The sequence below is a fragment of the Erythrolamprus reginae genome, chromosome 2 (genome assembly GCF_031021105.1).
Source record: "Erythrolamprus reginae isolate rEryReg1 chromosome 2, rEryReg1.hap1, whole genome shotgun sequence".
Classification (NCBI taxonomy): domain Eukaryota; kingdom Metazoa; phylum Chordata; class Lepidosauria; order Squamata; family Dipsadidae; genus Erythrolamprus; species Erythrolamprus reginae.
The window spans coordinates 190,273,700-190,296,975 of NC_091951.1; the positions used below are offsets into that span (position 1 = coordinate 190,273,700).

Consider the following 23,276-nt stretch of genomic DNA (forward strand, 5'->3'; position numbering starts at 1 on the left):
ATTCCATGTGTATATTGCCATCTGAACAGTGAGAAATGCTAAAATATGATGAGTACCAGTTTATAGGAAATAAATAATTGGTTTTTGAAAAGTTATGCTGCAAGATTTATTTAGATGAATAGATAGGGGCTCATAGCATTTATGTTTTTTATAAATATTTATCCCCATCAGATAACTAGATAAATTCGGAGCCACAGGTTTGGTGAAAATAAAGTAGCCTCTTTCCATTTTCTCATTCTAATGTAGGCTGCCTTTTTGCTACAATATGTGTACACACACACACACACACAGAGAAGTATCACTCATCCCTTAGCTTTGATATTTAGGGATAAGAAGGCTGAGTGCTTTCTACCATGTCATAATTCCTCTTTCAAACATAATTTCAGAAGGTTGATGATGATCATCAACTATTATTAGGGATTTGGGGGGAAAAGTATAATTATTGCCAATCCTTTGTTTAATCTTATGCAGCATTGATTTAGAGTGCCTTCTAAATGTCTTTATTTAGGTTTTCCCCTCAAGCCCATGATTTAGAGCAAGGAGGGAATCAATGCTTGCCCTGCCCATCCATAATAATATTTTTACATTTTAATCCACCTGGTACCAATGAAAATGGCACTTGAAATAGTGAAGATAAAAATGACAACTCTCATAAGTTGCCTTTCTGCCTGGTTATTTTGCTACAGAGATTAGATCACCCTAAATTCTGGGCGATATTCAAAATGTTTTTCTAAAAATACAGTGACTGTTGATAGGTTTTAGACATTATTGTATAGAAGATAAAGGAATATAAAAGATGTAACTAAGCCTCTTTGCTGTTTCTCATCCCTAGGGACCTGGGGGACCACAAGGAGCCCCTGGCCCAGCCGGCGAAGAAGGGAAGAGAGGAGGTCGTGGTGAGCCAGGAGCTGCAGGACCAATTGGACCAGCTGGAGAGAGGGTAAGTGATATCATTTGCAGGAAGTAATCCTCTATGTGGAATGCCTATAAACCAAGGGTGTCAAACTCAAGGCCCACAGGCCTCATCTGGCATGCGAGGTGCTGAAACCTGGCCCAGGTGCCTGCCCTGGAAACAGTGAAGGACTGGCCCACGGTTTCTCTGCCAGCAAAAATGGAGCCTGGACGGGTCGCACACGACCTCCCCAATCTCCATTTTTGCTGGCAAAGGACTGCAGGAGGGCGTCACAGCCAAAAACAGAGCCTAGGCAGGCCGTTCATAGCCTTCCTAAGCTCAGTTTTCACTGGCAGAGGGCTGTAGGAGGCCATCCCTCTAGAAAACGGAGCCTGAGTGAGCCACACATAGCCACCCCAAGCTCTGGTTTTGCTGGTAGAGAGCTGCAGAAGCCATTACAGCTGAAAATGGAGCCTCTATGAGTTACATTAACCTGACCATGCCCTTAGCCCCTGTGGTCAGACATAATTCTAATGCATTCCTCAATGAAATCAAGTTTGACAACACTGCTCTAAGCCATGTGGTGCCATGTTCCAACAACTAGGTTCTTATGTGTAGAGTTTAAACTATCTACTTTATTGTTCTATGCCTATTTCACAGGAATCATCCCAAACTAGTAGCTTCTGCCTGGGAAAGACCAGATAAGGCTCAAATAAGGCTCAGGGATTCAGCTCTGGCCATCTTGTGGTTATGTAGCAAATCTAAACTTATTCTCTGCTTGAACTCTTCTTCCCAACTGGGGCAACAGCTCTCCAACAAGTGCTGTAAATTCCAAGCAAAGGATTAATTAAACTTAGGTTGGGAGTTGCCTAAGATAGTTGATGGCCATTTTGATTGAAACTGTTCAAATAAAAGACATCCCACCCAGTCGATATAATACAAGATAATGTCAGGTTAATGACACATAATTTTTGAGGCGATTGAATTCTGGACCCCAAAATAGCAGCCTCTTGATCTTTTAAAGATTGTAATGCAATAGTCCCTGTAGAGTGAACTCATGTTTAAGTGCAAAAAATATTTGGATCGTTATGGCACAGAAGATATAAAGAGAAAATCATATTTGGTCACAGCTCTTGGCCAGAGTATACAACCCTTTGTTGCTGTTACTTGTTACATTCCTAGAAATATAGTTAATGTACCTTATTCTAAATGTCCATGTTGCAATAGAAAAAAAATCCCCCCCTACACACAACTGTATATGTCCATAAAATCTAGGGGCATAGTGGTGCAAGAGAAGAATTTTATTGTTTCCATCCTTGTTTACTTTGCCTGAGCTATTGAAAGGGAGATATATGGCTGCCAATTCAACCTCCACTTTAGAAGACTAGATGTGCCCTACTATTTCAAATGGTCTTAAGAACATCAAGGCTCTTCCCTTAGAACAGGTCATATTATTTAGATCCATGCAAGATATTTCTTGTGTATTGTAGTTGTATTGTTAGTGCACTCACCAGCGGCAGTAGCCTATTGAGGGTTCTTACATCTGCTGTGTCCTTGTCCTAAAAGAGGTCCAAGGTTCCTATTCAACCTTTGGCAATGATGATTCTTTTCCTTAACTTTGACATTTTTTAATTTTTAATTTTTTTGCTTTCAGGGTTCCCCTGGAAATCGTGGTTTCCCCGGTCAGGATGGATTAGCTGGTCCCAAAGTGAGTATTGACTGGCTGTCTTTTCACTGGAATAACAATAAAAAAAATAGAAAGATGGCACAATTTTTTTTCTTTGTGTTTTTGACTGGGTTTTTTTCCCTACCGCTATTGACAAATAGCATATGAAATTGGTACTCTGTGTTCCCTTTAAAAGTCTCCTAGCTCGTGAATTCTTTCATAGAAAACATAGTGTGCACATTTTGGACATGCCACAAAATATCTTTAGGATCTCACATTTTTCTTTGGAAAAGTTCACCACCTCAACCATTTCATAGATGTATCGTGTTTAGGATGGGGTTGACCAATCCTGTGGAGTTTTACTTCTAAAATTCATAATTTACCAATTAGATTCAGCCACGGAAGGCACACGTTTAGAAAGAAGAAACCCCAAATTCAATATAAACTAAAGAATTACCTTCTTTCATTGTCCTATATTGTTTCATAAAGTTCTATGTTCTTTCATAAAGTTCTACATTCTTTCATAATCATTGTGGGATATCTTGTGTGGTGTGGTTCATCAGCTTGGCTACCGAACTAGGATCGAAGACCCCTTGGACCAGGCTTAGCCTTAGGGTCAGTTCATTGAGTAAATTGGACTGGTCACTTCCAGCCTATCTCACTATTTTGTTATCTTTGGGAGGTGGAATTGGAGGAGATAGTGCTGGTTATACCAAATTGAGCTCTTGGAAAAAAAGGCAGGAGAAAAATTGAATGGTTGAATAAATCTATTTGTGGTTACTACGGTCCTTTGTAATTTAGCTTGAGGAGGAATTATTTTACTACAGATGTAGGTACATGTAAATAATTAAGGGTTAGGATGCAGATATATTGCAAACTTAGTTTACCTTCTGCTCACCCCTTCTGTTTTTCTATTTTAAGGATGTCAGAATAATTAAATGAGTTTTAACACTATTTAATATATACAGGAGGCCCTCGACTTACAACAGTTCATTTAGTGACTATTCAAAGTTACAACATCACTGAAAAAAGTGACTCATGACTGCTTTTCACACTTAGAACTGTTGCAGCATCCCTTTGTCCATGTGGTCAAAATTCAGATGCTTGGCAAATGGTTCATATTTATGATAGTTTGCTGTGTCCTGGCTGGGGGTTAGGTAACCCCCTTTTGCAACCTTCAGACTAGTGAAGTCAATGGGGAAACCAGATTCACTTTAACAACCGTGTTACTAACTTAGCAAATGCAATGATTCACTTAACAACAGTGGCAAGTAGAGTCGTAAAATGGAGCAAAACAAAAAAATGTTTCATTGAGTAACAAATATTTTGTGCTCAATTGTGGTCATAACTCAAGGACTACCTGTATAATGTGATGGTAGATCGTTGAGCCAATTACAGATTTTCCTGGTACTGTATTCTTCTGAAAATCTTTAATGTATTTCTCGCTTAAATTTTCTTCCAATAGGGTGCTCCTGGAGAACGTGGTCCTCCTGGCCTTGGGGGACTCAAAGGGGCCCCTGGAGATCCTGGACGACCTGGAGAACCTGGCCTGCCTGGTGCCCGGGTAAGTTCAATATGGAATTTAATAAGCTTATAAAGGAGGTGCCCTCAAAGTATGAATTAGTGTAGGGCATGGGTCCTCAAACATGGCAACTTTAAGACTTGTGGACTTCAACTCCCAGAATTCTCCAGCCAGCCTAGCTGGCTGGAGAATTCTGGGAGTTGAAGTCCACAAGTCTTAAAGTTGACAAATTTGAAGACCTCTGGTCTAGGGATTCCTGCATTACTATGGAAGAATATCACTCAACCTGAGAAGGCCTGTCTTCTTTTTTAAAAAAAATAGTTTTTGTTAATTATTTACACTAAAAAGAAGACAAGACAAATACAATGCAGAGAGAAAAAACAATACAGCAATACACATACAATAGAAAAAGCAAAGAAAAAAAGGCAAAAACAAAGATAAAACAAACATATATTTGCCAACCAGCAAGTTGGCATTGTTGCTACAGCTTTCACTATTGTTTACTATATTCATATATTTACAAGAGTCTTGGCCATGTGTATTTCACACTTATGTCCAGTATTTTATGATAAAGGAATAATAAAGGGTAACAAGATTGCTAGGAAATAACATATTTGACTGTATTATAATTATTTAAAGTTTTAAATATTTTTTTTTTGGTCAACCCAGAAGGTCTGTCTTCTTAGTATTACTACTACTTATTTAAGTGAATCAAGCCTGCTTATAAAGCATGTGCAGTAATACACCTGATGTACAGCTGGTGTCAGGTAGTAGAAGACACGATTTTTGTGTAGAGAAATGAAAAGCATTCACACTGCTGTGGCTTCAGGTTGGGTTTATAGGCAGCAGCCGGTTGTTCTTTTCTCCTTACTGGTGCGCTGTGCGCACATCGCAATGTTGCACACATACGCACGCACACCTCCCGTCGTGCGATTTTGCTTCTGTATATGCACAGAAGCAAAAAACCACTGAAAATTAGTTTTTAAAAAATGATAACACGCACAAACCAGAAAAGACAGCACCGGAGCTGTTGGGCACAAATTGCACAATTGGCGGGCCATTACTGGACTACCACACCGGGAGAGGGGGCTTGAATAGATTAAAGCATCTCTAAAGAATTTGGTACAATTTTGTTTTGAGTCTCTATTTTTTCACTTAGCAGCTAAATTTGCTAGTCTCAATAGTTATTGTTTAATGAGGGGTGACTGTAAGAGACAGTGTGAAGCTGTTTTTCATTTTGTATCTGGTTAAAAATATACTAGGGCAGGGGTAGGCAAAGTGAGGTCTTCTATGACTTGTGTACTGCAACTCCCAGAATTCCTGAGCCAATCATGCTAGCTCAGGAATTCTGGGAGTTGAAGTCCACATGTCATAGGAGAGCCAACTTTGCCCACCCTTGTACTAGGGTATAATGCCTGGTGTGACTTCATAATGAAATAACGTCATGCCAACCTGTATACCTCACCTTTGCTTTATTTCATTACATGCTACAGTTGATGGACACTGCAATTATGATCACTACCATCTGAAGTTATTATAATTAGAACTAGAAGAGAGGAGAAGCGTATACATACTTGTAGGGTAGTAGAGCAATTTAGATAGGACGTATAAGTAGCCACTAGATGGCATTGAGTGGATACAGAAAACTCTTTTAATGTTCCAATTTTTTGCAGCTGAAATATGCTAAGCCAGTTTTGTGGCACCCATAATTCTCAGAGCTTTCAGATTAAGTTTTGTGTCCATAAAAGTCCCTGTTTAAATAATCTTGACTCAGAAAAGTTCTGCAGGAAGGACCAGGTTTAAATCTGTAGATTTAATACTGGCATCTGTCCCATTTTCAGTGCCAGGTGTGAGCTAGAATGAGTGAGTTTGCCTGTTTGAAACAGACAGAAAAAAGTTATGAGTGGTTTGATTGTGGCAATTGCAGCTGTATCTCTATTTAGGCGGTAACAGGATCATTTTTATTTGTGATTTCTGTCACTTAAAACGCTACACACTTTTGGCTAGACAAAGAGCTATATCTTTGTCTAGCCAAAAGATGACAAGAGTTGTTTTGGAAAGTCGGATGGATGGATAGATAGATAGATAGATAGATAGATAGATAGATAGATAGATAGATAGATAGATAGATAATGGATGGAAAAAGGAAGGAAGGAAGGAAGGAAGGAAGGAAGGAAGGAAGGAAGGAAACACAAAAACAGGTTCTACAATCTTTCAGACATTTATATTGGGCATATTGCTTCAGCTATTGTTCCTAAGGCTTGAGACAATGAAAGCAGTGGGTAAATTAACATCAGAATTAATTTTCTTGGCAACACTTGAAGAAGTCCAAAACTATCTTAATTTCTTTTTTATATATATAACCTCTTCTTACTAGGGACTCACTGGTCGCCCTGGGGATGCTGGTGCTCAAGGCAAAGTTGGCCCATCTGTAAGTGAAATTCTGTACTTTTCTTCTTGTGGCATGCAGAATATTTGAGAATACGGTTAAGCTAGAAGAATATGATGATAAAACAAGGCAGAATTGCAAACATTTCCTTGGCATTAACTTGTGCGGAGAATTTTTTAAAAATATCGAAGTTGGATTTAAAGTTATGACCTGCGCTAAGCCATTTTTTTCTTACACCTAGTTTATTGACTAAACCACATACAGCCATATTTATCACAACTTAATAACAACATGTTTTATAAACCACAGTGGGGACTTAAGACAATATATATTAAGCCAATAACCTGTAATACGTGAACTCTGGTTGTAATTGTGATGGATGAAGAAAGAGATAGCAACAGAAACACACACGCATGCTAGATAGATAGATTATAGATAGATAGATAGATAGATAGATAGATAGATAGATAGATAGATAGATAGATAGATAGATAGATAGATAGACAGTATCTGAAAATATGTATTTCTATGCTTGATGAATCCATTGTTGTTATTCATAATATTCTTAATAGTGAGATGTGCATCCTGTCTTGCTTTCAGGTCTCAGCTTATAGGGGATCTTTTATTTGTTTAATCCCCACAATGGCAAATTTATGAGTAGGTTAGACTAAGAAAGAATTGCTAAGAAAGTGTATCTAGTATAATTCCTTAGTTAATGGTGGCTTAAAACATGTGTCTTCCCAGTCCTAATCCAACACTTTTACTTCTAGACCAGAGTTCCCCAACATTTCTGGCTTTGTGGACTGGCAGGAGGGAGGGGATGATTTGCACAAGTGGCTGGCAAGTGTGCATGTGTGCACACAACTCCATTTCCACCAATGGTTGCACATGTGCCTACCCCTCACATAAATGGAGCAAGTGTGCTCGCTGCAAATGGCTCACCTGCTGTTTCCATGGCCCAGTTACAAACCCTTCACGGCCCACTACTGGGCGGTGTCCCACTGGTTGGAGACCCTTGCTTTAGACCAGTGTTTCCCAACCTTGGCAACTTGAAGATATCTGGACTTCAACTCCCAGAATTCCCCAGCCAGCGAATGCTGGCTGGGGAATTCTGGGAGTTGAAGTCCAGATATCTTCAAGTTGCCAAGGTTGGGAAACACTGCTTTAGACCACAATAACTCTTTGAATACTTTCATGAGGAAATAGATCCCATCACTGTACAACAAACAGCATGAAGGGTGAATGACTATAGTTATAGATCGAGTTTACACTGACTTTTTAAAACAGGTTAATAAAGCAAACAGCCTCTTTTCCAGGCCAAGTTAGCATTTCTACCGAGCTAGGCCTGTAGCGGCTTGACGTTCACCTGCTTTAGCAGTGGATGCCTATACTTTCTCCCTCTCTATAGGGTGCTCCGGGTGAAGATGGACGGCCTGGCCCACCTGGTCCTCAAGGTACTCGTGGTCAGCCTGGTGTCATGGGTTTCCCAGGCCCCAAAGGTGCTAACGTAAGTAAAGCTGTATTTGACACTTAGAAGCACGACCCAGGCAGATTTGAAGGGAAATAGGGAGCAATTATGACATTTGCCCGACTAACAGAAAGGTCTACAAATTAGTCAACATTTCTCCTTATTTGCCATACTTTTTCTGCTCTCTCCAATTTGGGTAGTAACTGTTGTCCTTTTTTAAAAACTACGATTTTGTTACATTTTGAAAACATGAATAAAAAGTAAACAAGCAAGAAAAATGAAAGAAAGTAGTGAGGAAAAGTGAGGGAAAGGAAAGAAAAACAGAAAAACAATGGCTTCTGACTTTCTTTGGTGCAGCTGTAGATAAGAAATAGAACCAACTCTTATTCTAATATTAACAATACCCTACATTACTTCTATAATCTGATAGAATTTAATCATCAAATCCCCAAATCAGTATTACATTTCTCTTAATTTCTCGCAAAGATTAGTTCATTAACAGCTCATCACTGTTGCTTAAACTACAACCAAGCAATTCTTAATTACATACCTCGCCCCATTTTCTATAAACTCATGTTTGGATCTTCAGCTCTCCTTATTAATCTGCGAAGTTGTAATATAAATGAACAAAAATAGTTATAGTTTATAGTTTAGTTATAGTTTATTAGATTTGTATGCCGCCCCTCTCCGAAGACTCGGGGCGGCTCCCAGCATAACAGTAATACAATACATTACAAATCTAATAATGAAAAAAAAATTAAATCCATTTAAGAAGGCATTAATAACATAATAAAACCCCTAACTGTCCAGTCATACACATTGAGCCTAATCTATCATACAGTAAGGCCAAAAACATAATAAAAACGGGGGAAAGATGGTAATTATCCCCTCGCCTGGCGACAAAAGTGGGTCTTCAGCATTTTACGGAAGGCAAGGAGGGTGGGGGCTATTCGAATCTCTGGCGGGAGTTGATTCCAGAGGGCCGGGGCCGCCACAGAGAAGGCTCTTCTCCTGGGTCCTGCCAACCGACATTGTTTGGTCGATGGGACCTGGAGAAGGCCAACTCTGTGGGACCTAGTCGGCTGCTGGGATTTGTGCGGCAGGAGGCGGTCTCGGAGATATTCTGGTCCAATGCCATGTAGGGCTTTATAGGCCATAACCGACACTTTGAATTGTGACCAGAAACTGATCGGCAGCCAGTGCAGGCCGTGGAGTGTTGGTGAAACGTGGGCAGATCTTGGAAGCCCCATGTATAGCCCTCTTTTCCATTTACTCTGTGTTTTCTCTCTCTCTCTCTCTCTTAACAATTATACATTGCAAAAAAGAAATAAAGGACTTAATACTACCCCCCAAACACTCACTCCTTTGTTAGATAAGAAAAACTATTACTCCATTAGACATTTGGGGGAAAAGTGCACTATTCGGTCTAGATATCTATTCAACATGACCAGAAATAAGAACTCTTTATTTAGCCATAATCAGATGGTTTACCTAATTTTGTATTTTCCCCTTTTTCTCCCAAGTATGCTTAAGTCCTATAGCTAAAAAATTGTCTCTTGTTTTTCTTCTCATTTCCTCTTCTCTCATGTATAGTAGTTACTATAATCACAAACAAAGGCAAATAGTTACTGTAATCCTATGAAACACTATTTAATGGAGAAAGAATAGGATAGAAGGACACGGAGTTTGAGACATAGAGGATCTCCAGCTGGATCTTTTATCTTTTGTAAAATATGCTTATAAATTATTTCGTTCATCTTTCTCTTTAGGGTGAAGCTGGTAAGGCTGGTGAGAAAGGACTACCTGGTGCTCCTGGACTGCGGGTGAGTTTATTCTCTGTCCCTCTACAGTTAAAAAGCCTTTTGCTGTTTGTTTATAGACTTTCTCTAAAAGGTTAAATAACACAGCCCCACATTGTAGTAAAAACAACTCAGTTTCTTCATATCGTCTGAAAGAAGGGACCATCCTCTTCTTCCCTTCTTACTCCACATCTGTATAAGGCAGATGTTAGCTGAGATCCTAAGTACTGAGACGCAGTGATGAGAGGCTGTGGGAAATAATTCTCATGACCAACTATGCAAACAAATCAGTGCTGGCAAAGAGGCACATTGAAACTAATTATACAACTCAGTGTTGCATTTTTCTCCATGTTAAATAAAACTCTTCTTTGTTCTTTAAGTTTCCCACAAATGATGCTCATCAGCCCAATTTCTAACAATGAAACATTAGTTTGCTAGAATTATCTGGAAAAGTATGCAGAACCTTGAAGTATTTGAAAAGTAATTTTGCTTGTTCAGAGTTGTAGTATTGGAAAACTTTAATAATTATGCACGTGCTTTAGAAACCTCAAAATATGGGTGCATGTCTCTGAGTCTCCTTCCTTTCTTGAACACTTTGCTTATGTACAGAGCAGCTAATGCACGCATGTACAGTATCGAAGTGCATCTGTGCTATGCTTCAATAATTGCTAGGTGCACACACTGGAGTGCTACCTTCAGCAAGGAGGGGCAAGAAAGAGCAATAGCTTCCAAAAGTGACACATTTTCATTCCATTTTGACAAATCTTGACATATTCGTCTGACCTAACATTTTTCTCTTTGAGAATTATTAAAAGTACAGCATGCAGACATTCCAAAAATATGTACGGTATTAAAATACCCAAAGAAGGGTAGTTGTCGTCTTCTTCTTCTTCTTCTTCTTCTTCTTCTTCTTCTTCTTCTTCTTCTTCTTCTTCTTCTTCTTCTTCTTCCTCTTCCTCTTCCTCTTCCTCTTCTTCTTTTTCCCTTCTTCCTCTTCTTCCTCTTCCTCCTCTCCTTCTTCCTCCTCCTCCTCTTCTTCTTTTCTTCTCCTCCTTCCTCCCCTTCTTCCTCCTCCTCTTCTTCTTGTTCTTTTCTTCTCCTCCTCCTTCTCCTCCTCCCTCCTCCTCCTCCTTCCTCCTCCTCCTCCTCCTTCCCTTCTTCCTCCTCCTCCTCTTCTTCTTCCTCCTCCTCCTCTCCTCCTCTTCTTCTTTTCTTCTCCTCCTTCCTCCCCTTCTTCCTCCTCCTCTTCTTCTTCCTCCTCCTCCTCTCCTCCTCTTCTTCTTTTCTTCTCCTCCTTCCTCCCCTCCTTCCTCCTCCTCTTCTTCTTCCTCCTCCTCCTCTCCTCCTCTTCTTCTTTTCTTCTCCTCCTTTCTCCCCTCCTTCCTCCTCCTCTTCTTCTTCCTCCTCCTCCTCTCCTCCTCTTCTTCTTTTCTTCTCCTCCTTCCTCCCCTCCTTCCTCCTCCTCTTCTTCTTCCTCCTCCTCCTCTCTTCTTCTTTTCTTCTCCTCCTCCTCCCCTTCTTCCTCCTCCTCCTCCTCTTCTTCTTCTCCTTCTCCTCCTCCTTCTCAGAGCAAAGAATGTTAACTGCTTTTATTCTGGGGTAATGGGAGGAGAGATGAGGTGATCAATGATCAATCTGCACCTTTTTCTTTCAGGGTCTTCCTGGCAAAGATGGTGAGACAGGAGCAGCTGGACCACCAGGACCTGCTGTGAGTATTTCCTTTCTTTTTATTTTTAGGAGCATGCCATCTACAGATTACCTAGACACAACTGTTATAGAAAGGAGGCAGAATCAAAATCCTATCCTTTCCTAAGTTTAGGGAAACTGGGCTTTTATGAGGATGAGCAGGATTTCCTTTTGGCTTGTTATGATCAGAAAGTGATCACTCAGCAGATTGTTTAAGCAAAAGTTGCTGTCCTTCATTGGATTCAATTAAGTTGCATACAATATTAGTTTCTCATTCGTTCTCTTTTATTTGCAGGGGGAGTATTCTGAATAATTTCTTCATTACATTTATAGCTTATTTTTCCCTGTAAACATCTCAAAGGGACAGTTCTTGTTTTCTTCATATTCCACTTTATCCTAGCAAAAGTCTTGTGGAATAGATTAGTCTGAGACTGGCCCGTGTTCTTTCATTAAGCAGATGAATTTCAATCTAGTCTCCATAGTTCAAACCAGAGGTGGGTTGCTCCCAGTTTGGACCGGTTCTATAGAACCGGTAGCAGGAATTTCCCCCTGCTCACCGAAACGAGAGCAATCGCCAGCTGGCCACTGAACCAGCGCTTTTGGTGGCAATGTAGGCGCCCCCTCTTGGTTTTGGCTTCTATCCACATGCAGAAGCTGTTTTTTGCTTTTGTGCACACGCAAAAGCCAGGTTTTTGGCACTGCACATGTATATGCGCTCAGTGCAGCCACGTAGCATGCAACATGCATATGCCCACACAGTGCGAGAGGATGCAAACCAGACGTGAGGCAAGTTAGAACCTACCACCCCTGGTTCAAACACTATAACACATCAGGTGTTCAGCCCTCAGCAGTATTACGTCCGTTTCTATTACTCCTGTTGGGGAATTCTAAGGTTTTGCTATGAAAAGTACAGGAAGAGCTCTAACTTATGGATAGAATGTGAACTTTGCAGCAAAGTAGGAAACGAAGCTATGGGAGAAGATAGTAGTGATCACAGCAGAACCATAGAATTCTTTAGTAATGAGTAATAGAACTTGGCGTTCTACCACTGAGGGCTCAACACAACAGCTACACAAAGAACATTTAACTATACAGTAGTACCCCTAGATACGAGTATAATTGGTTCTAGAAGGGAGCTTGTATGTCGAGCAACTCGTATCTGGAACAAATGGCTTTAGACTTTGTTTTCCCCCCTCCGAGATAACCTAAAGCAAGGATTATTGCGCCACCTAGTGGACGCTCGGCTCGTATCCCGAATTTGAGCTCGGGTCTGGAACAGAAATTTCTCTCCCCTCGCGGCTCGTATCTTGAAATACTCACATGTGGAGCAGCTCGTATCTAGAGGTACTACTGTATTGAAATTTAAGGATTGCCAATAGCTTAGTAGCAGGGGTGGATTTCTCTTACCTTCCCTATTGGTTCGGAAGTGTGCGTGTCATGTCAGGTACTGACCCTCTGCACATGTGCAAAAGCCTTTGTGCATGTGCAGAGGGTTATATGCCAGCCGCTTTCAAATAGCAGCAACCGAGGAACCGGTTTGGGGGCATGGCAAGCCGGCCTTCACTACCAGTTTGGCAACTGTGGCCAAATTTCCACCACCGGTTCATGTGAACCAGTCTGAACCAGTAGCAACTCACCACTGCTTAGTACAGTGATTTTCAACCTTTTTTGAGCCGCGGCACATTTTTTACATTTACGAAACCCTGGGGCACATTGAGCGGGCGTGGGGTGGGGGCTAAAAAAAGTTTGGACAAAAAAATTATATCTCTCTCTTCCTCCCTTTGGCTCTATTTCTCTCTCCCCCCTCTTTCTCTCCCTTCCTCTTTCTTTCTCTCTCTCTCTCTCCATCCCTCTTTCTTTCTCTTCCTTCTTTCCTCTCTTTTTTGCTCTCTTTCTCTCTCCCTCCCTACCTCCCTCTATGTCTTTCTCTCTCTCTCCTTCCCACCCTCTCTTTCTCTTGCTTTCTTTCTTTCTCTTGCTCTCTCTCTTTCTCTCTTGCTTTCTTTTTCTTGTTCTCTTTCTCTCTCTTGCTTTCTTTCTCTCTCTCTTGTTCTCTTTCTCTCTCTCTCTCTCTCTCTTGCTTTCTCTCTCTCTCTCTCTCTTGCTTTCTTTCTTCCTTTCTTTCTCTCTCTGAGCTTCGCGGCACACCTGACCATGTCTCGCGGCACACTAGTGTGCCACGGCACACTGGTTGAAAAACACTGGCTTAGTACAATGGTTCTCAACCTTTCTAATGCCGTGACCTCTTAATCCAGTTCCTCACGTTGTGGTGACCCCCAACCATAAGTCTAGTGCCAATTCTCCCAACAGAGCTTTAAGCTGATTGGCAGGAAGGCCAGAGGGACACTCCCACTGTAAATGCCTGATTGATTGTATTGTGAAAATAGGTTCTAAGGCGCCAGAATAGAAGCTTCAGTTCCTAACACCATAGGAAATTTGTCTTTTCCCATGGTCTTAGGTGACCCACATGAAACAGTTGTTTGACCCCCCCCAAAGGGGTTCTGACCTCCAGGTTGAGAACCACTGGCTTAGTTGATGGTGGGTGGTCCATTATGGAAGAGAGTATAAATCCATTTAATAGGACATAACTGTAAGTAATCAATAATCTTTGGGTAAGCTCTGTGTTTTTGATTCCATGAATTATATCTCTCCCCTTCCTGTTAGACTCACAGTGTTGTTGTTTTTTTTTTTTGCTAATGATGATGATGATGATATTTGCAGGGGGCTGTTGGAGAGAGAGGTGAACAGGGTGCCCCTGGACCATCTGGATTCCAAGTAAGTGCAGCAATTCTATTCCAAGCCTTTACTACCATGCTGGAGGACATTCCCCCCTCCCCACCCAGTCCTAGCAAGTAAATCTGCTTTTGCAAGGGGGAGTATAAATAGACACAGGCAGAAGGGGGAAAAACCTATCCAATTCCTGCTGAACGCACCATGAAATTTGTCTAAAATATTGAATTGTATCTGTTCCTCAAAAATGCATAGATGTTTTCAGGGTTGCATTTGTTGATGATAACTTCCTGCCAAATAATTTTGTCAGGTACCAGGGAGGCAACAAGGAAAGCACTATTTTTATTTAGTCTGTCTATCACCTCTTTTCCTGGATTCCTGGCATATCCCAAAGGCTGTATGTCTCACAGTTTGTACAGGGGGGAAATGTAAGAGAGAAAATGAATGAATGAGGCTGAATTGGGCTTATATATTAATCAGAGATGCTCAAAGTAGGCAGATGTAGTTTTGTTGCAGGTGTTTGAGAGCCACAATAGGAATGTATCCATAGTTGTCCCATCATCTAGGTAGGGGGATACTATTGTCCAATCTATTTTATTTTTATTTATTTATTTATTCATTTGTCCAATACACAATACATATGGAAGAGAATAGACATGAAGTAATATATATAAAGATAATATGTAAAAATAGAGAAGATATATGAAAGGAAGAAAATATATATGATATATGAGATAAAGGAAAGACAATTGGACAGGGGACGAAAGGCACACTAGTGCACTTATGTATGCCCCTTACTGACCTCTTAGGAACCTGGAGAGGTCAATCGTGGATAGTCTAAGGGAGAAATGTTGGGGGTTAGGGGTTGACACTATTGAGTCCGGTAATGAGTTCCACGCTTCGACAACTCGATTGTTAAAGTCATATTTTTTACAGTCAAGTTTGGAGCGGTTGACATTAAGTTTGAATTTGTTGCGTGCTCTTGTATTGTTGCGGTTGAAGCTGAAGTAGTCATTGACTGGTAGGACGTTGCAGCATATGATCTTGTGGGCAATACTTAAATCATGTTTTAGGCGCCGTATTAGTATTAGATTTACATCATGTTTGATGGTAAATTAGTGATTGTTCCTTTGGATCTAATTCCTGCCCTGGATCCACTTAGCTGGGGCAGGATGTTACTTCTCGAAGAGAATGGTGAGCCTTCCTAATACCAAAATAATCTCTTGCTTTCAGGGACTTCCAGGCCCCGCAGGCCCTCCAGGCGAAGGTGGAAAACCAGGTGACCAAGTAAGTTATAATTATCAATCCCCATTTAGCACATACAACATAGATGCTTACCAGTCTGAAAATGCAGCCTTTCCTACGTCTTTTCCATAGATTCAAAATAGCTTCTAGATGTGGAAGTAGATTGAATTATGTACACTGAGAGCATATGTACTAAAGACAAATTCCTTCTGTGTCCAATCACACTTGGCCAATAAAGAATTCTATGTTCTATCTCATCCCCAGTCCTTCTTTTCATTAAACTAGCCATGCCCAGTTCCTGCACCTGTTCTTCATATGTTTTAGACTCCAGTGCCCTAATCATCTTCATTGCTGTTCTCTGCAACTTTCTAGAGTATCAACGTCCTTTTTACATTATAACTTACATTATAACTCTGCTACTGCTAAATAGAAATTATGAATCACTACTGAGATATTCAGTAGGTTTACAGTGCAGGAAGCAATATATATCAGTCCAAAATGCTGATATTTGTCTTATTTGTAAAAATAGACAGAATCATGATATTGATCAAACTTTTCAACCATGGCCATATGTGATTAGAAACACAGACAATTTTTCTAAACTATAATTCTCATCATGACTTTGCCTTTTAGAGGGTGTGTTTTTTTGTCAATACGGCATTAAAAGTAATATTTAAAAGTGAAAAAGCTGAAAAGATGCTTGTCCAAATTAAACCCTAACATGTGAATTGAGTATGATAAATATAATAAATATTATTTATTTAGTTATAAATAAATAAAATGAATAAATAAATAATATTCTTCACCTATGAATTTTGATTAATATTTTTTTTAGCTTGCCTTATTTGTTAATGGCTAATAGGGAATCGTGTTAAGTTTTAGGAAGGTCTGTTAGTAGCTTCTTTCCCTGTCCTTCTGTTTTCAACTCTTTTGTTTTGGTTTCAGGGTGTTCCTGGAGAAGCTGGTGCTCCTGGTCTTGTTGGTCCCAGAGTAAGTCACCTACAGTTCAATTTGAGCCCCTGAACTTAACTCATAAGTGGAAGTAGCAAAACAGCAGCTTGATTCATTATTTATCGGTATAGACTCTCAATGGCACTAAGGAAAATCTCTCCTTTCCAGGGTGAACGTGGTTTCCCAGGAGAACGTGGATCTGCAGGTGCCCAAGGCTTGGCTGGTGCTCGAGGGCTTCCGGGTACCCCTGGTACTGATGGACCCAAGGTAGGCTGAGTATTTGCCTTGTTTTCTTACTCTGTAATGAGGCTGAATACGTTTTGCCACCCAGTGGCTGCCAACCCTACAAAAAAAAGTGGCATTGGACTCTTCTGGAAGAGCTTTCCTCAGCCTGGTACCCACTAGAAGTGTTTAATTGAGCTCCACAATTCTTTGGCCAGTGTATACAGTATTGGACATTGAAATCCATCACATCTAGAAAGCACCAAGTTGGAGAAGACCACTTCAGGTCCCTGCAATTTATTTGGCAAGTTTGCCATTGCTTCCCTTCTAGAGCTGAGAGAGAAAGACTGGCACAAGATAACCTAGCTGGCTTTGTGCCTAAGGCAGAACTAGAACTCCCAGGTTGTTGTTTAACTATTACATCAAGCTAGCTCTTCTGTTATTATCTAATGCAGTTTGGTATTGTGACCTATCTTATTTTTCAGAATATAAGACACACTGGAGTATAAGAGGCACCTTAGTTTTGGGGAAGGAAAATAGTGGGGGGAAATCTATCTACCAGGTATTCATCTGGTTAGCATCCTTAGTTTGTTCACCTTCAGCACATTAGTCTTCAGAGAGGGTTGGCATGCAAATCTAATAGATTATTATTGTTGTTGTTGTTGTTGGTTGTTGTTATTATTATTGTTGTTTGTTGTTGTTGTTGTTGTTATTATCATTATTTATTATGTCAATACAACACAGCAAACGAGATCACTATGCTGGATTTCGTATTTCATCACCAGTCGGGCGCTTCCCAAGCACCTAGGACTGCGTGATGTAGCGGCAAATTATGTGTGCCAATCCCAGTAAAGTGGCCTTTTGCAATTGACAGATGGAGATTTTGTCAATTCTGATGGTTTTCAAATGTCCGCTGAGATCCTTTGGCACTGCGCCCAGCGTACCAAGTACCACTGGGACCACTTTCACTGGCTTATGCCAGAGTCATTGCAGCTCGATTTTTAGATCTTCGTATTTCACTAATTTCTCTAGCTGCTTCTCCTCAATTCTGCTGTCCCCTGGGATTGCGATGTCGATGATCCATACTTTCTTTTTCTCCACGATCACAATGTCTGGTGTGTTATGCTTCAGAATTCGGTCAGTCTGAAGTCGGAAGTCCCACAATAGTTGTGCTTGCTCATTTTCGACCACTTTTTCAAGTTTCAAGTTTAATCAGATTTGTATGCCGCCCCTCTCCACAGACTCGGGCTTATGATCCCACCAGTTCTTTGCCACTGGGAAATGGTAGTTCCGGCACAAGTTCCAGTGGATCATCTGTGCCACAGCATCATGTCTATGCTTGTAGTCAGTCTGTGCGGAAGATTGTTAGCATCTAGTTAGGGATGGGAAAAAAACCTTGCAAAAAGCTACATCGGCATATGAGACGCACCCAAATTTTCCGCCTCTTTTAGGGAGGAAAAAGGTGTGACTTATACTCTGAAAAATACAGTATGTTGTTTTTCTTGCTTAGGGTGCAGCTGGTCCTGGTGGGCCTCCTGGAGCCCAAGGCCCCCCAGGTCTTCAGGGAATGCCTGGTGAGAGAGGAGCTGGAGGTATTCCTGGACCAAAGGGAGACAGGGTAAGTAGCAGAGACTTTCCATAAAATTTCAAAGCACCATATTTTCTTTTTTTTAAAAAAAATATTTTTTTATTATTTTTCTCAAACAAACACGATATATAACATTTAGTGGAGCTACAGTTGCTCTGCTCAAAGTAGAAGTCTTCATGATACAAAGAGAAGAAAGATCTTATTGTTGTTTGACACCGTCTATGAAATATATAAAAATATCTATTATAAGACACTACATAAAAACACATCTAAAAGTTTATAAGAATATATATCTATAAATTCTTAATTTGTAGATTGAATCAAACTAAAATAAAGAAGACAAGAGAAAAAGAAATAACATTTATATTATAGGTAATCACAATCTAATACAGTTTTACTATTAGGTTCAAATTTTCAAAGTGATATAATAGCAAGCTTATCCCTTTTTCTTTTTATCCCACCAAATATATACCTTCTGCCAGATATCATAAAATTCTGAGTCTTCTTGATTATTTAACCATCTCGTCATCATGTCGAGCTCTGCGCATTCTAAAACTTTCTTAAGTATTTCTGCTTCTTTTGGAATCTCTATTTATTTCCATTTTTGAGCAAAAACTATCCTAGCTGCTACTAATATATGAACTATTAAGCACCACATTTTCAAGAGTTGTATGTGTGGTTTTTTTTTTAAGTGTCGGATTTTGTTAAGTTGCTTATTATGTTTTTTTAATCCCCCTTTGTTTCCTGTGGTTTAGTTTTTTAAAAATTCTCTCTATAGTTTAGTAAAATGTTTTTAAAAGTTATCTTCCTTTTGTTAAAAAGGTTAGTTTTTTTAATTATGGATTCTTATTTACAAGAGGCATTGTGGATAAATGGTTACATTGCTGTTTGTTTTTTTAAAAAAATGATAAGTCTATGTTTTTAAAAAAATAAATGTTGTCATTTTTCTTAAAGTTTCATAAAATAATACAAGAGGCAAGGGCAGAAAATCACAATGTAAGGGATCAGGGTTCCAAGTTGATATGGGCTACTTTAAGTCATTATTCCTTTGGTATTTTCCCAACAGGGTGATGCTGGTGAGAAAGGCCCAGAAGGTGCTCCTGGCAAAGATGGCAGCCGCGTATGTCCACATCAGAAATCAATTTCTCTTCTCTTAAGGCAGCAAAATTTTTATTTAATGAAATAAGTGGATGACTAGTGTGGAGGGGGAATATGTAACATATTGGTCTATATAATCCTAGACTCTCATTAGTGCCAAGCCGCAGAGAACTCTGACAATACCTAATTAATCTAACAGAGTGTTTAATTAAAATAGATTAAACTCCTTACTGAGCAAATTGTCTCGCCCAGGGATGCGTTCTAACTTACCTAGCTGCCATTTCGCTTCCTCCTGCACTACATGGGCATGTTGCATGGCCATTTGCAGTGCTGAAAACTCAGCTTCTGCGCATGCACAGAAGCAAAAAACAACTTCTATATGTGCAGAAGCAAAAAACAAGAGAGACAATTCAGGGGCGTGGCCAGCCAGCCATTGGTCCCAGTTTGGCAAGCAAGGGAAAATTCCTGCTACCGGTTCCATAGAATCGATCCAAACCGTGAGGAACCGACCTCTGGTCTCTCCCTTTTCAGAGTCAACCCTCCTTATTATACAACCACCCTTAGATAATTTATTCTGGTGTTGTCCTGTGTTTTCTCTATGCAAGAAAATGCAGTCTGTGATGGTGACACCTTATTTTCTTCAATAGAGAGAAGACCCAACCCCCCCCCCAATAAAGGATCAATAAAAACAAAGGCTTAGTTAAGGTTTAAAGCTTTAGAATTGTCATAAGTGCTATTATCCCTATTGTATTATGGGACGAAGGCATAAGGGATCCATTGCCCAATGTGTTCAATTCAAATGAAGGCACATCAGCCATGGACCCAGTGATGGGCTACCAAAATTTTTACTACCACACTGTGGGCATGGCTTACGCATTTTGTTTCAATAATTTTCAGTGCAAATTGGGTGCTCTGGAGCTCCATTTTCTCTACCCCACTGCGGTCTCCCCCATCCAGGCAGTAGCCCACCCCTGATTATCTACTATATAAAGTATATGTACACTCACGCACGCACGCACGCACAGTTCTTCTAAAATTATACACATTCAAACTCATTTACTGCGATAGGAAAAACATACCCAGAAGGGATACTGTGTACCTGACTATACCCGTAGGAGCCCATCACTGCATGGAGCCCAGTATTGAACTGCGACAATATTCCAGGAGGATACGGGATGTGATGGTAGCATCTCACCTTCTCCTTTATGGAGGAATGGCAGCAGGAAGTGGTAGCTTTTATGGACAACATCCTGGACTCCCAATCAAAGCCTATTATTTTCATGTTTTCAAATGTGTTGAACTACTGTAGATGGAGGATCCAAGTTGGCCATGAACAGGATTTCGTTCCCAAATCTTGTTCAGTATTTTACTGCCATGCTAGCATTGCAGCTGCACTGCCTCTGTTCTTTCCTTAGCCATATTAGATAACGCGATATGGAAGGACACAGAGGCAGGAAGCAACCATGGTGGACTCAGACCGAGATCCAAACCTACATACTGCAGTTGATGTGCTAACAGAACTGTATTAGAAAAAGGCTGGGAATAACTACCGTGTTTCCCCGAAAATAAGACAGCGTCTTATATTAATTTTTGCTCCCAAAGATGTGCTTTGTCTTATATTCAGGGGATGTCTTATTTTTTTTCAATGAATTGTATCCTGCATCCTGCTGCAGCAAAAATGCATCCAAACAAGCAAATCTGTTTGATTTAGCGTTTTGGGATACACTTTATGGACAGCAGTGTTATATATGTTCTGTTCGGGAATGTTGCGAAATGAAACGTCTCCTACATCTTACTTTCGGGGGATGCCTTATATTAGGCAATTCTACAAAACCTCTCCTATGTCATACTTTCGGGGTGACTTATTTTGGGGGAAACAGGGTAGTTAAGAAAAATGTTTGCTATTCTATTTTATAGTGGGCTATTATGTCAGTTGGAAAAAGACTGAGCGCTATAGAAAATTCAGTATAATTTAATTCAAACATTATGATTTGTGCAATTTACATGTGTGGAATAGCTTTGAATTGTAAAATAAATGAACAGGTACAAGGAAAAAGGGTGAAAAAGAGGAAGGAAGTCATTGGTTTGATTTGGACCTATTTTAATTTAATAAGTGAGGATATGAACAGAAGGTTGGGATACCTCTGATCTTGTTTTCTATCAGTACATCTAACTCTTTATTTTCTTCATTGTCAGGGCTTGAGTGGTCCCATTGGTCCTACTGGTCCTGGTGGCCCTAGTGGAGAGAAGGTAAGAGGTTCTGTCTCTTGTTAGGTCATGTGACAAGTAGAGAGTTAGAAGCCACATGTATGCTCTCCGAATAGTTGTACTTCCACAGTAATGTTTCCTATCACCCAGTACTGAGAATTTGGAGTGTGTCTGTGGATTATCAATAGCACTTAGACTGATATACAGCTTCACAGTGCTTTACAGCCCACTCTAAGCAGTTTACAAAGTCAGCTATTGGCCCCAACAATCTGGATCCTCATTTTACTGACCTTGGAAGGATGGAAGGCTGACTCAACCCTGAGCCACTGAGAATCGAACTGTTGGCAATCAGCAGAATTAACCTGCAATACTGCATTCTATCCAATGCAACACTCTTTTTAGAGTGCCTTAAAAACTATTTCTAGGCCTTCGAAGAGCCTTGGGAAGCTATGCTTTATGACAAAAAGTATACGTGGAACAGTAAACACAATAAGAAATCACATTAGCTATGCTTTATGACCTAGATCCAGAGAGATGAGGAAAAACATGGGGGATGAAGTATCAATTTAACTTCATTAGAACTTCATTAGAAGCTTAGAGCTGTATTGATGATAACCCCATTATGTTTACATTGATGGACTTATTGACTTCTTGTACATCTGAATTTTCTCGCTTCCTGGGGTTTAGGAAGAAACCACAGAATCAGAAGTTCCAGCAATAAGAACTGTTCAGTAGGAAGAATATAGTTGATAATTATCTATTTACTTGGCTGTTTTGTTCTGGCTCCATGGAATCCATTGTATCTTCTATCCTTAGTTAGTCTGGCTAGTCTCCAGAGTGTATCCCAGTGATGGCGAACCTTCGCATGCCAAAAGGGTGTGTGTGCATGTGCCCACACCCATTTCTTCCCCCCCATAATGCGTACCCCACCTGTCCTGTGCATGCGCACAATCCCCCCCATCCCTGCGCATGCACACAGGCCTCACCGAAACCTGGGACAGTACTTCCGGTTTGCCCATTATGCTACTTTTCACACTTTGGAGCCTTCCGGGAAGCTTCCCTGAAGCCTCTGGAGGCAAAAAAACAGCACAACGAGCAAAGCAGAAGCCCGCTTTTCTGGACTTCCGGTTTGCCCATTGGGCTGTTTTTTGCACTCAGGGGCTTCAAGGAAGGTTCCCTGAAGGCTCCAGAGGGCAAAATGGCCTTCCATAAGGCCAAAAATCAGCTGTCTAGTGTGCACTGGAGCTCTGACGTAAGGCAATGCCTTGCATGCCCTACAATATGGCTTCATGTGCCACCTGTGGCATGCATGCCATAGGTTCGCCATAATGGGTATATCCAAATCTCAGCCTGTTTCTCCCTACTATACCTGCACTGTTTGCAGTGCAATCATGACATGGACAAGGATTGTCTTCTTGTTCTTAATTCCTTGCAGTGCCCAGTGGTTCAGTTGCTCAATTAAATAAACTAACCTGTCAAAATATTAAAGGTGTAATTATACAATACAGGTCGTCCTCAACTTACAATCCCAACTTTCAACCCAGAATTATATGTTATTGAGAAACCTGTTAAGCGAGTTGTGCCCCATTTTACCACTTTCCTTGCCACAGTTTTTAAATGAATTGCTGAAGTTGTTTCAAATTAGTCACATGGCAGTTCAGCAGTTTCCCCATTATCTTTGCTTGCCAGAAGGTCACAAAAGGAGATCACGTGACCCCGGGACACTGCAAACATCATAAATATGAACCAGCTGTTCAAGCCTCCAAATGTAAATCACGTGACTGTAGGGATGCGGTCATAAGTGTAAAAAAC

General features: G+C 40.4%; 1 protein-coding gene across 1 annotated transcript in view; it reads left to right on the forward strand.

Annotated features, from left to right (window-relative positions):
- COL2A1 (collagen type II alpha 1 chain) overlaps nt 1-23,276 on the forward strand; it is a 100,123-nt gene that overhangs the window by 45,995 nt on the left and 30,852 nt on the right. The window contains exons 23-36 of the mRNA XM_070740898.1: nt 833-940; nt 2,547-2,600; nt 4,024-4,122; nt 6,458-6,511; nt 7,878-7,976; nt 9,707-9,760; nt 11,391-11,444; nt 14,144-14,197; nt 15,386-15,439; nt 16,343-16,387; nt 16,517-16,615; nt 18,081-18,188; nt 19,225-19,278; nt 21,453-21,506. Coding sequence (XP_070596999.1) covers nt 833-940; nt 2,547-2,600; nt 4,024-4,122; nt 6,458-6,511; nt 7,878-7,976; nt 9,707-9,760; nt 11,391-11,444; nt 14,144-14,197; nt 15,386-15,439; nt 16,343-16,387; nt 16,517-16,615; nt 18,081-18,188; nt 19,225-19,278; nt 21,453-21,506 — 990 coding nt within the window. The remainder of the gene's footprint in view (nt 1-832; nt 941-2,546; nt 2,601-4,023; nt 4,123-6,457; nt 6,512-7,877; nt 7,977-9,706; nt 9,761-11,390; nt 11,445-14,143; nt 14,198-15,385; nt 15,440-16,342; nt 16,388-16,516; nt 16,616-18,080; nt 18,189-19,224; nt 19,279-21,452; nt 21,507-23,276) is intronic.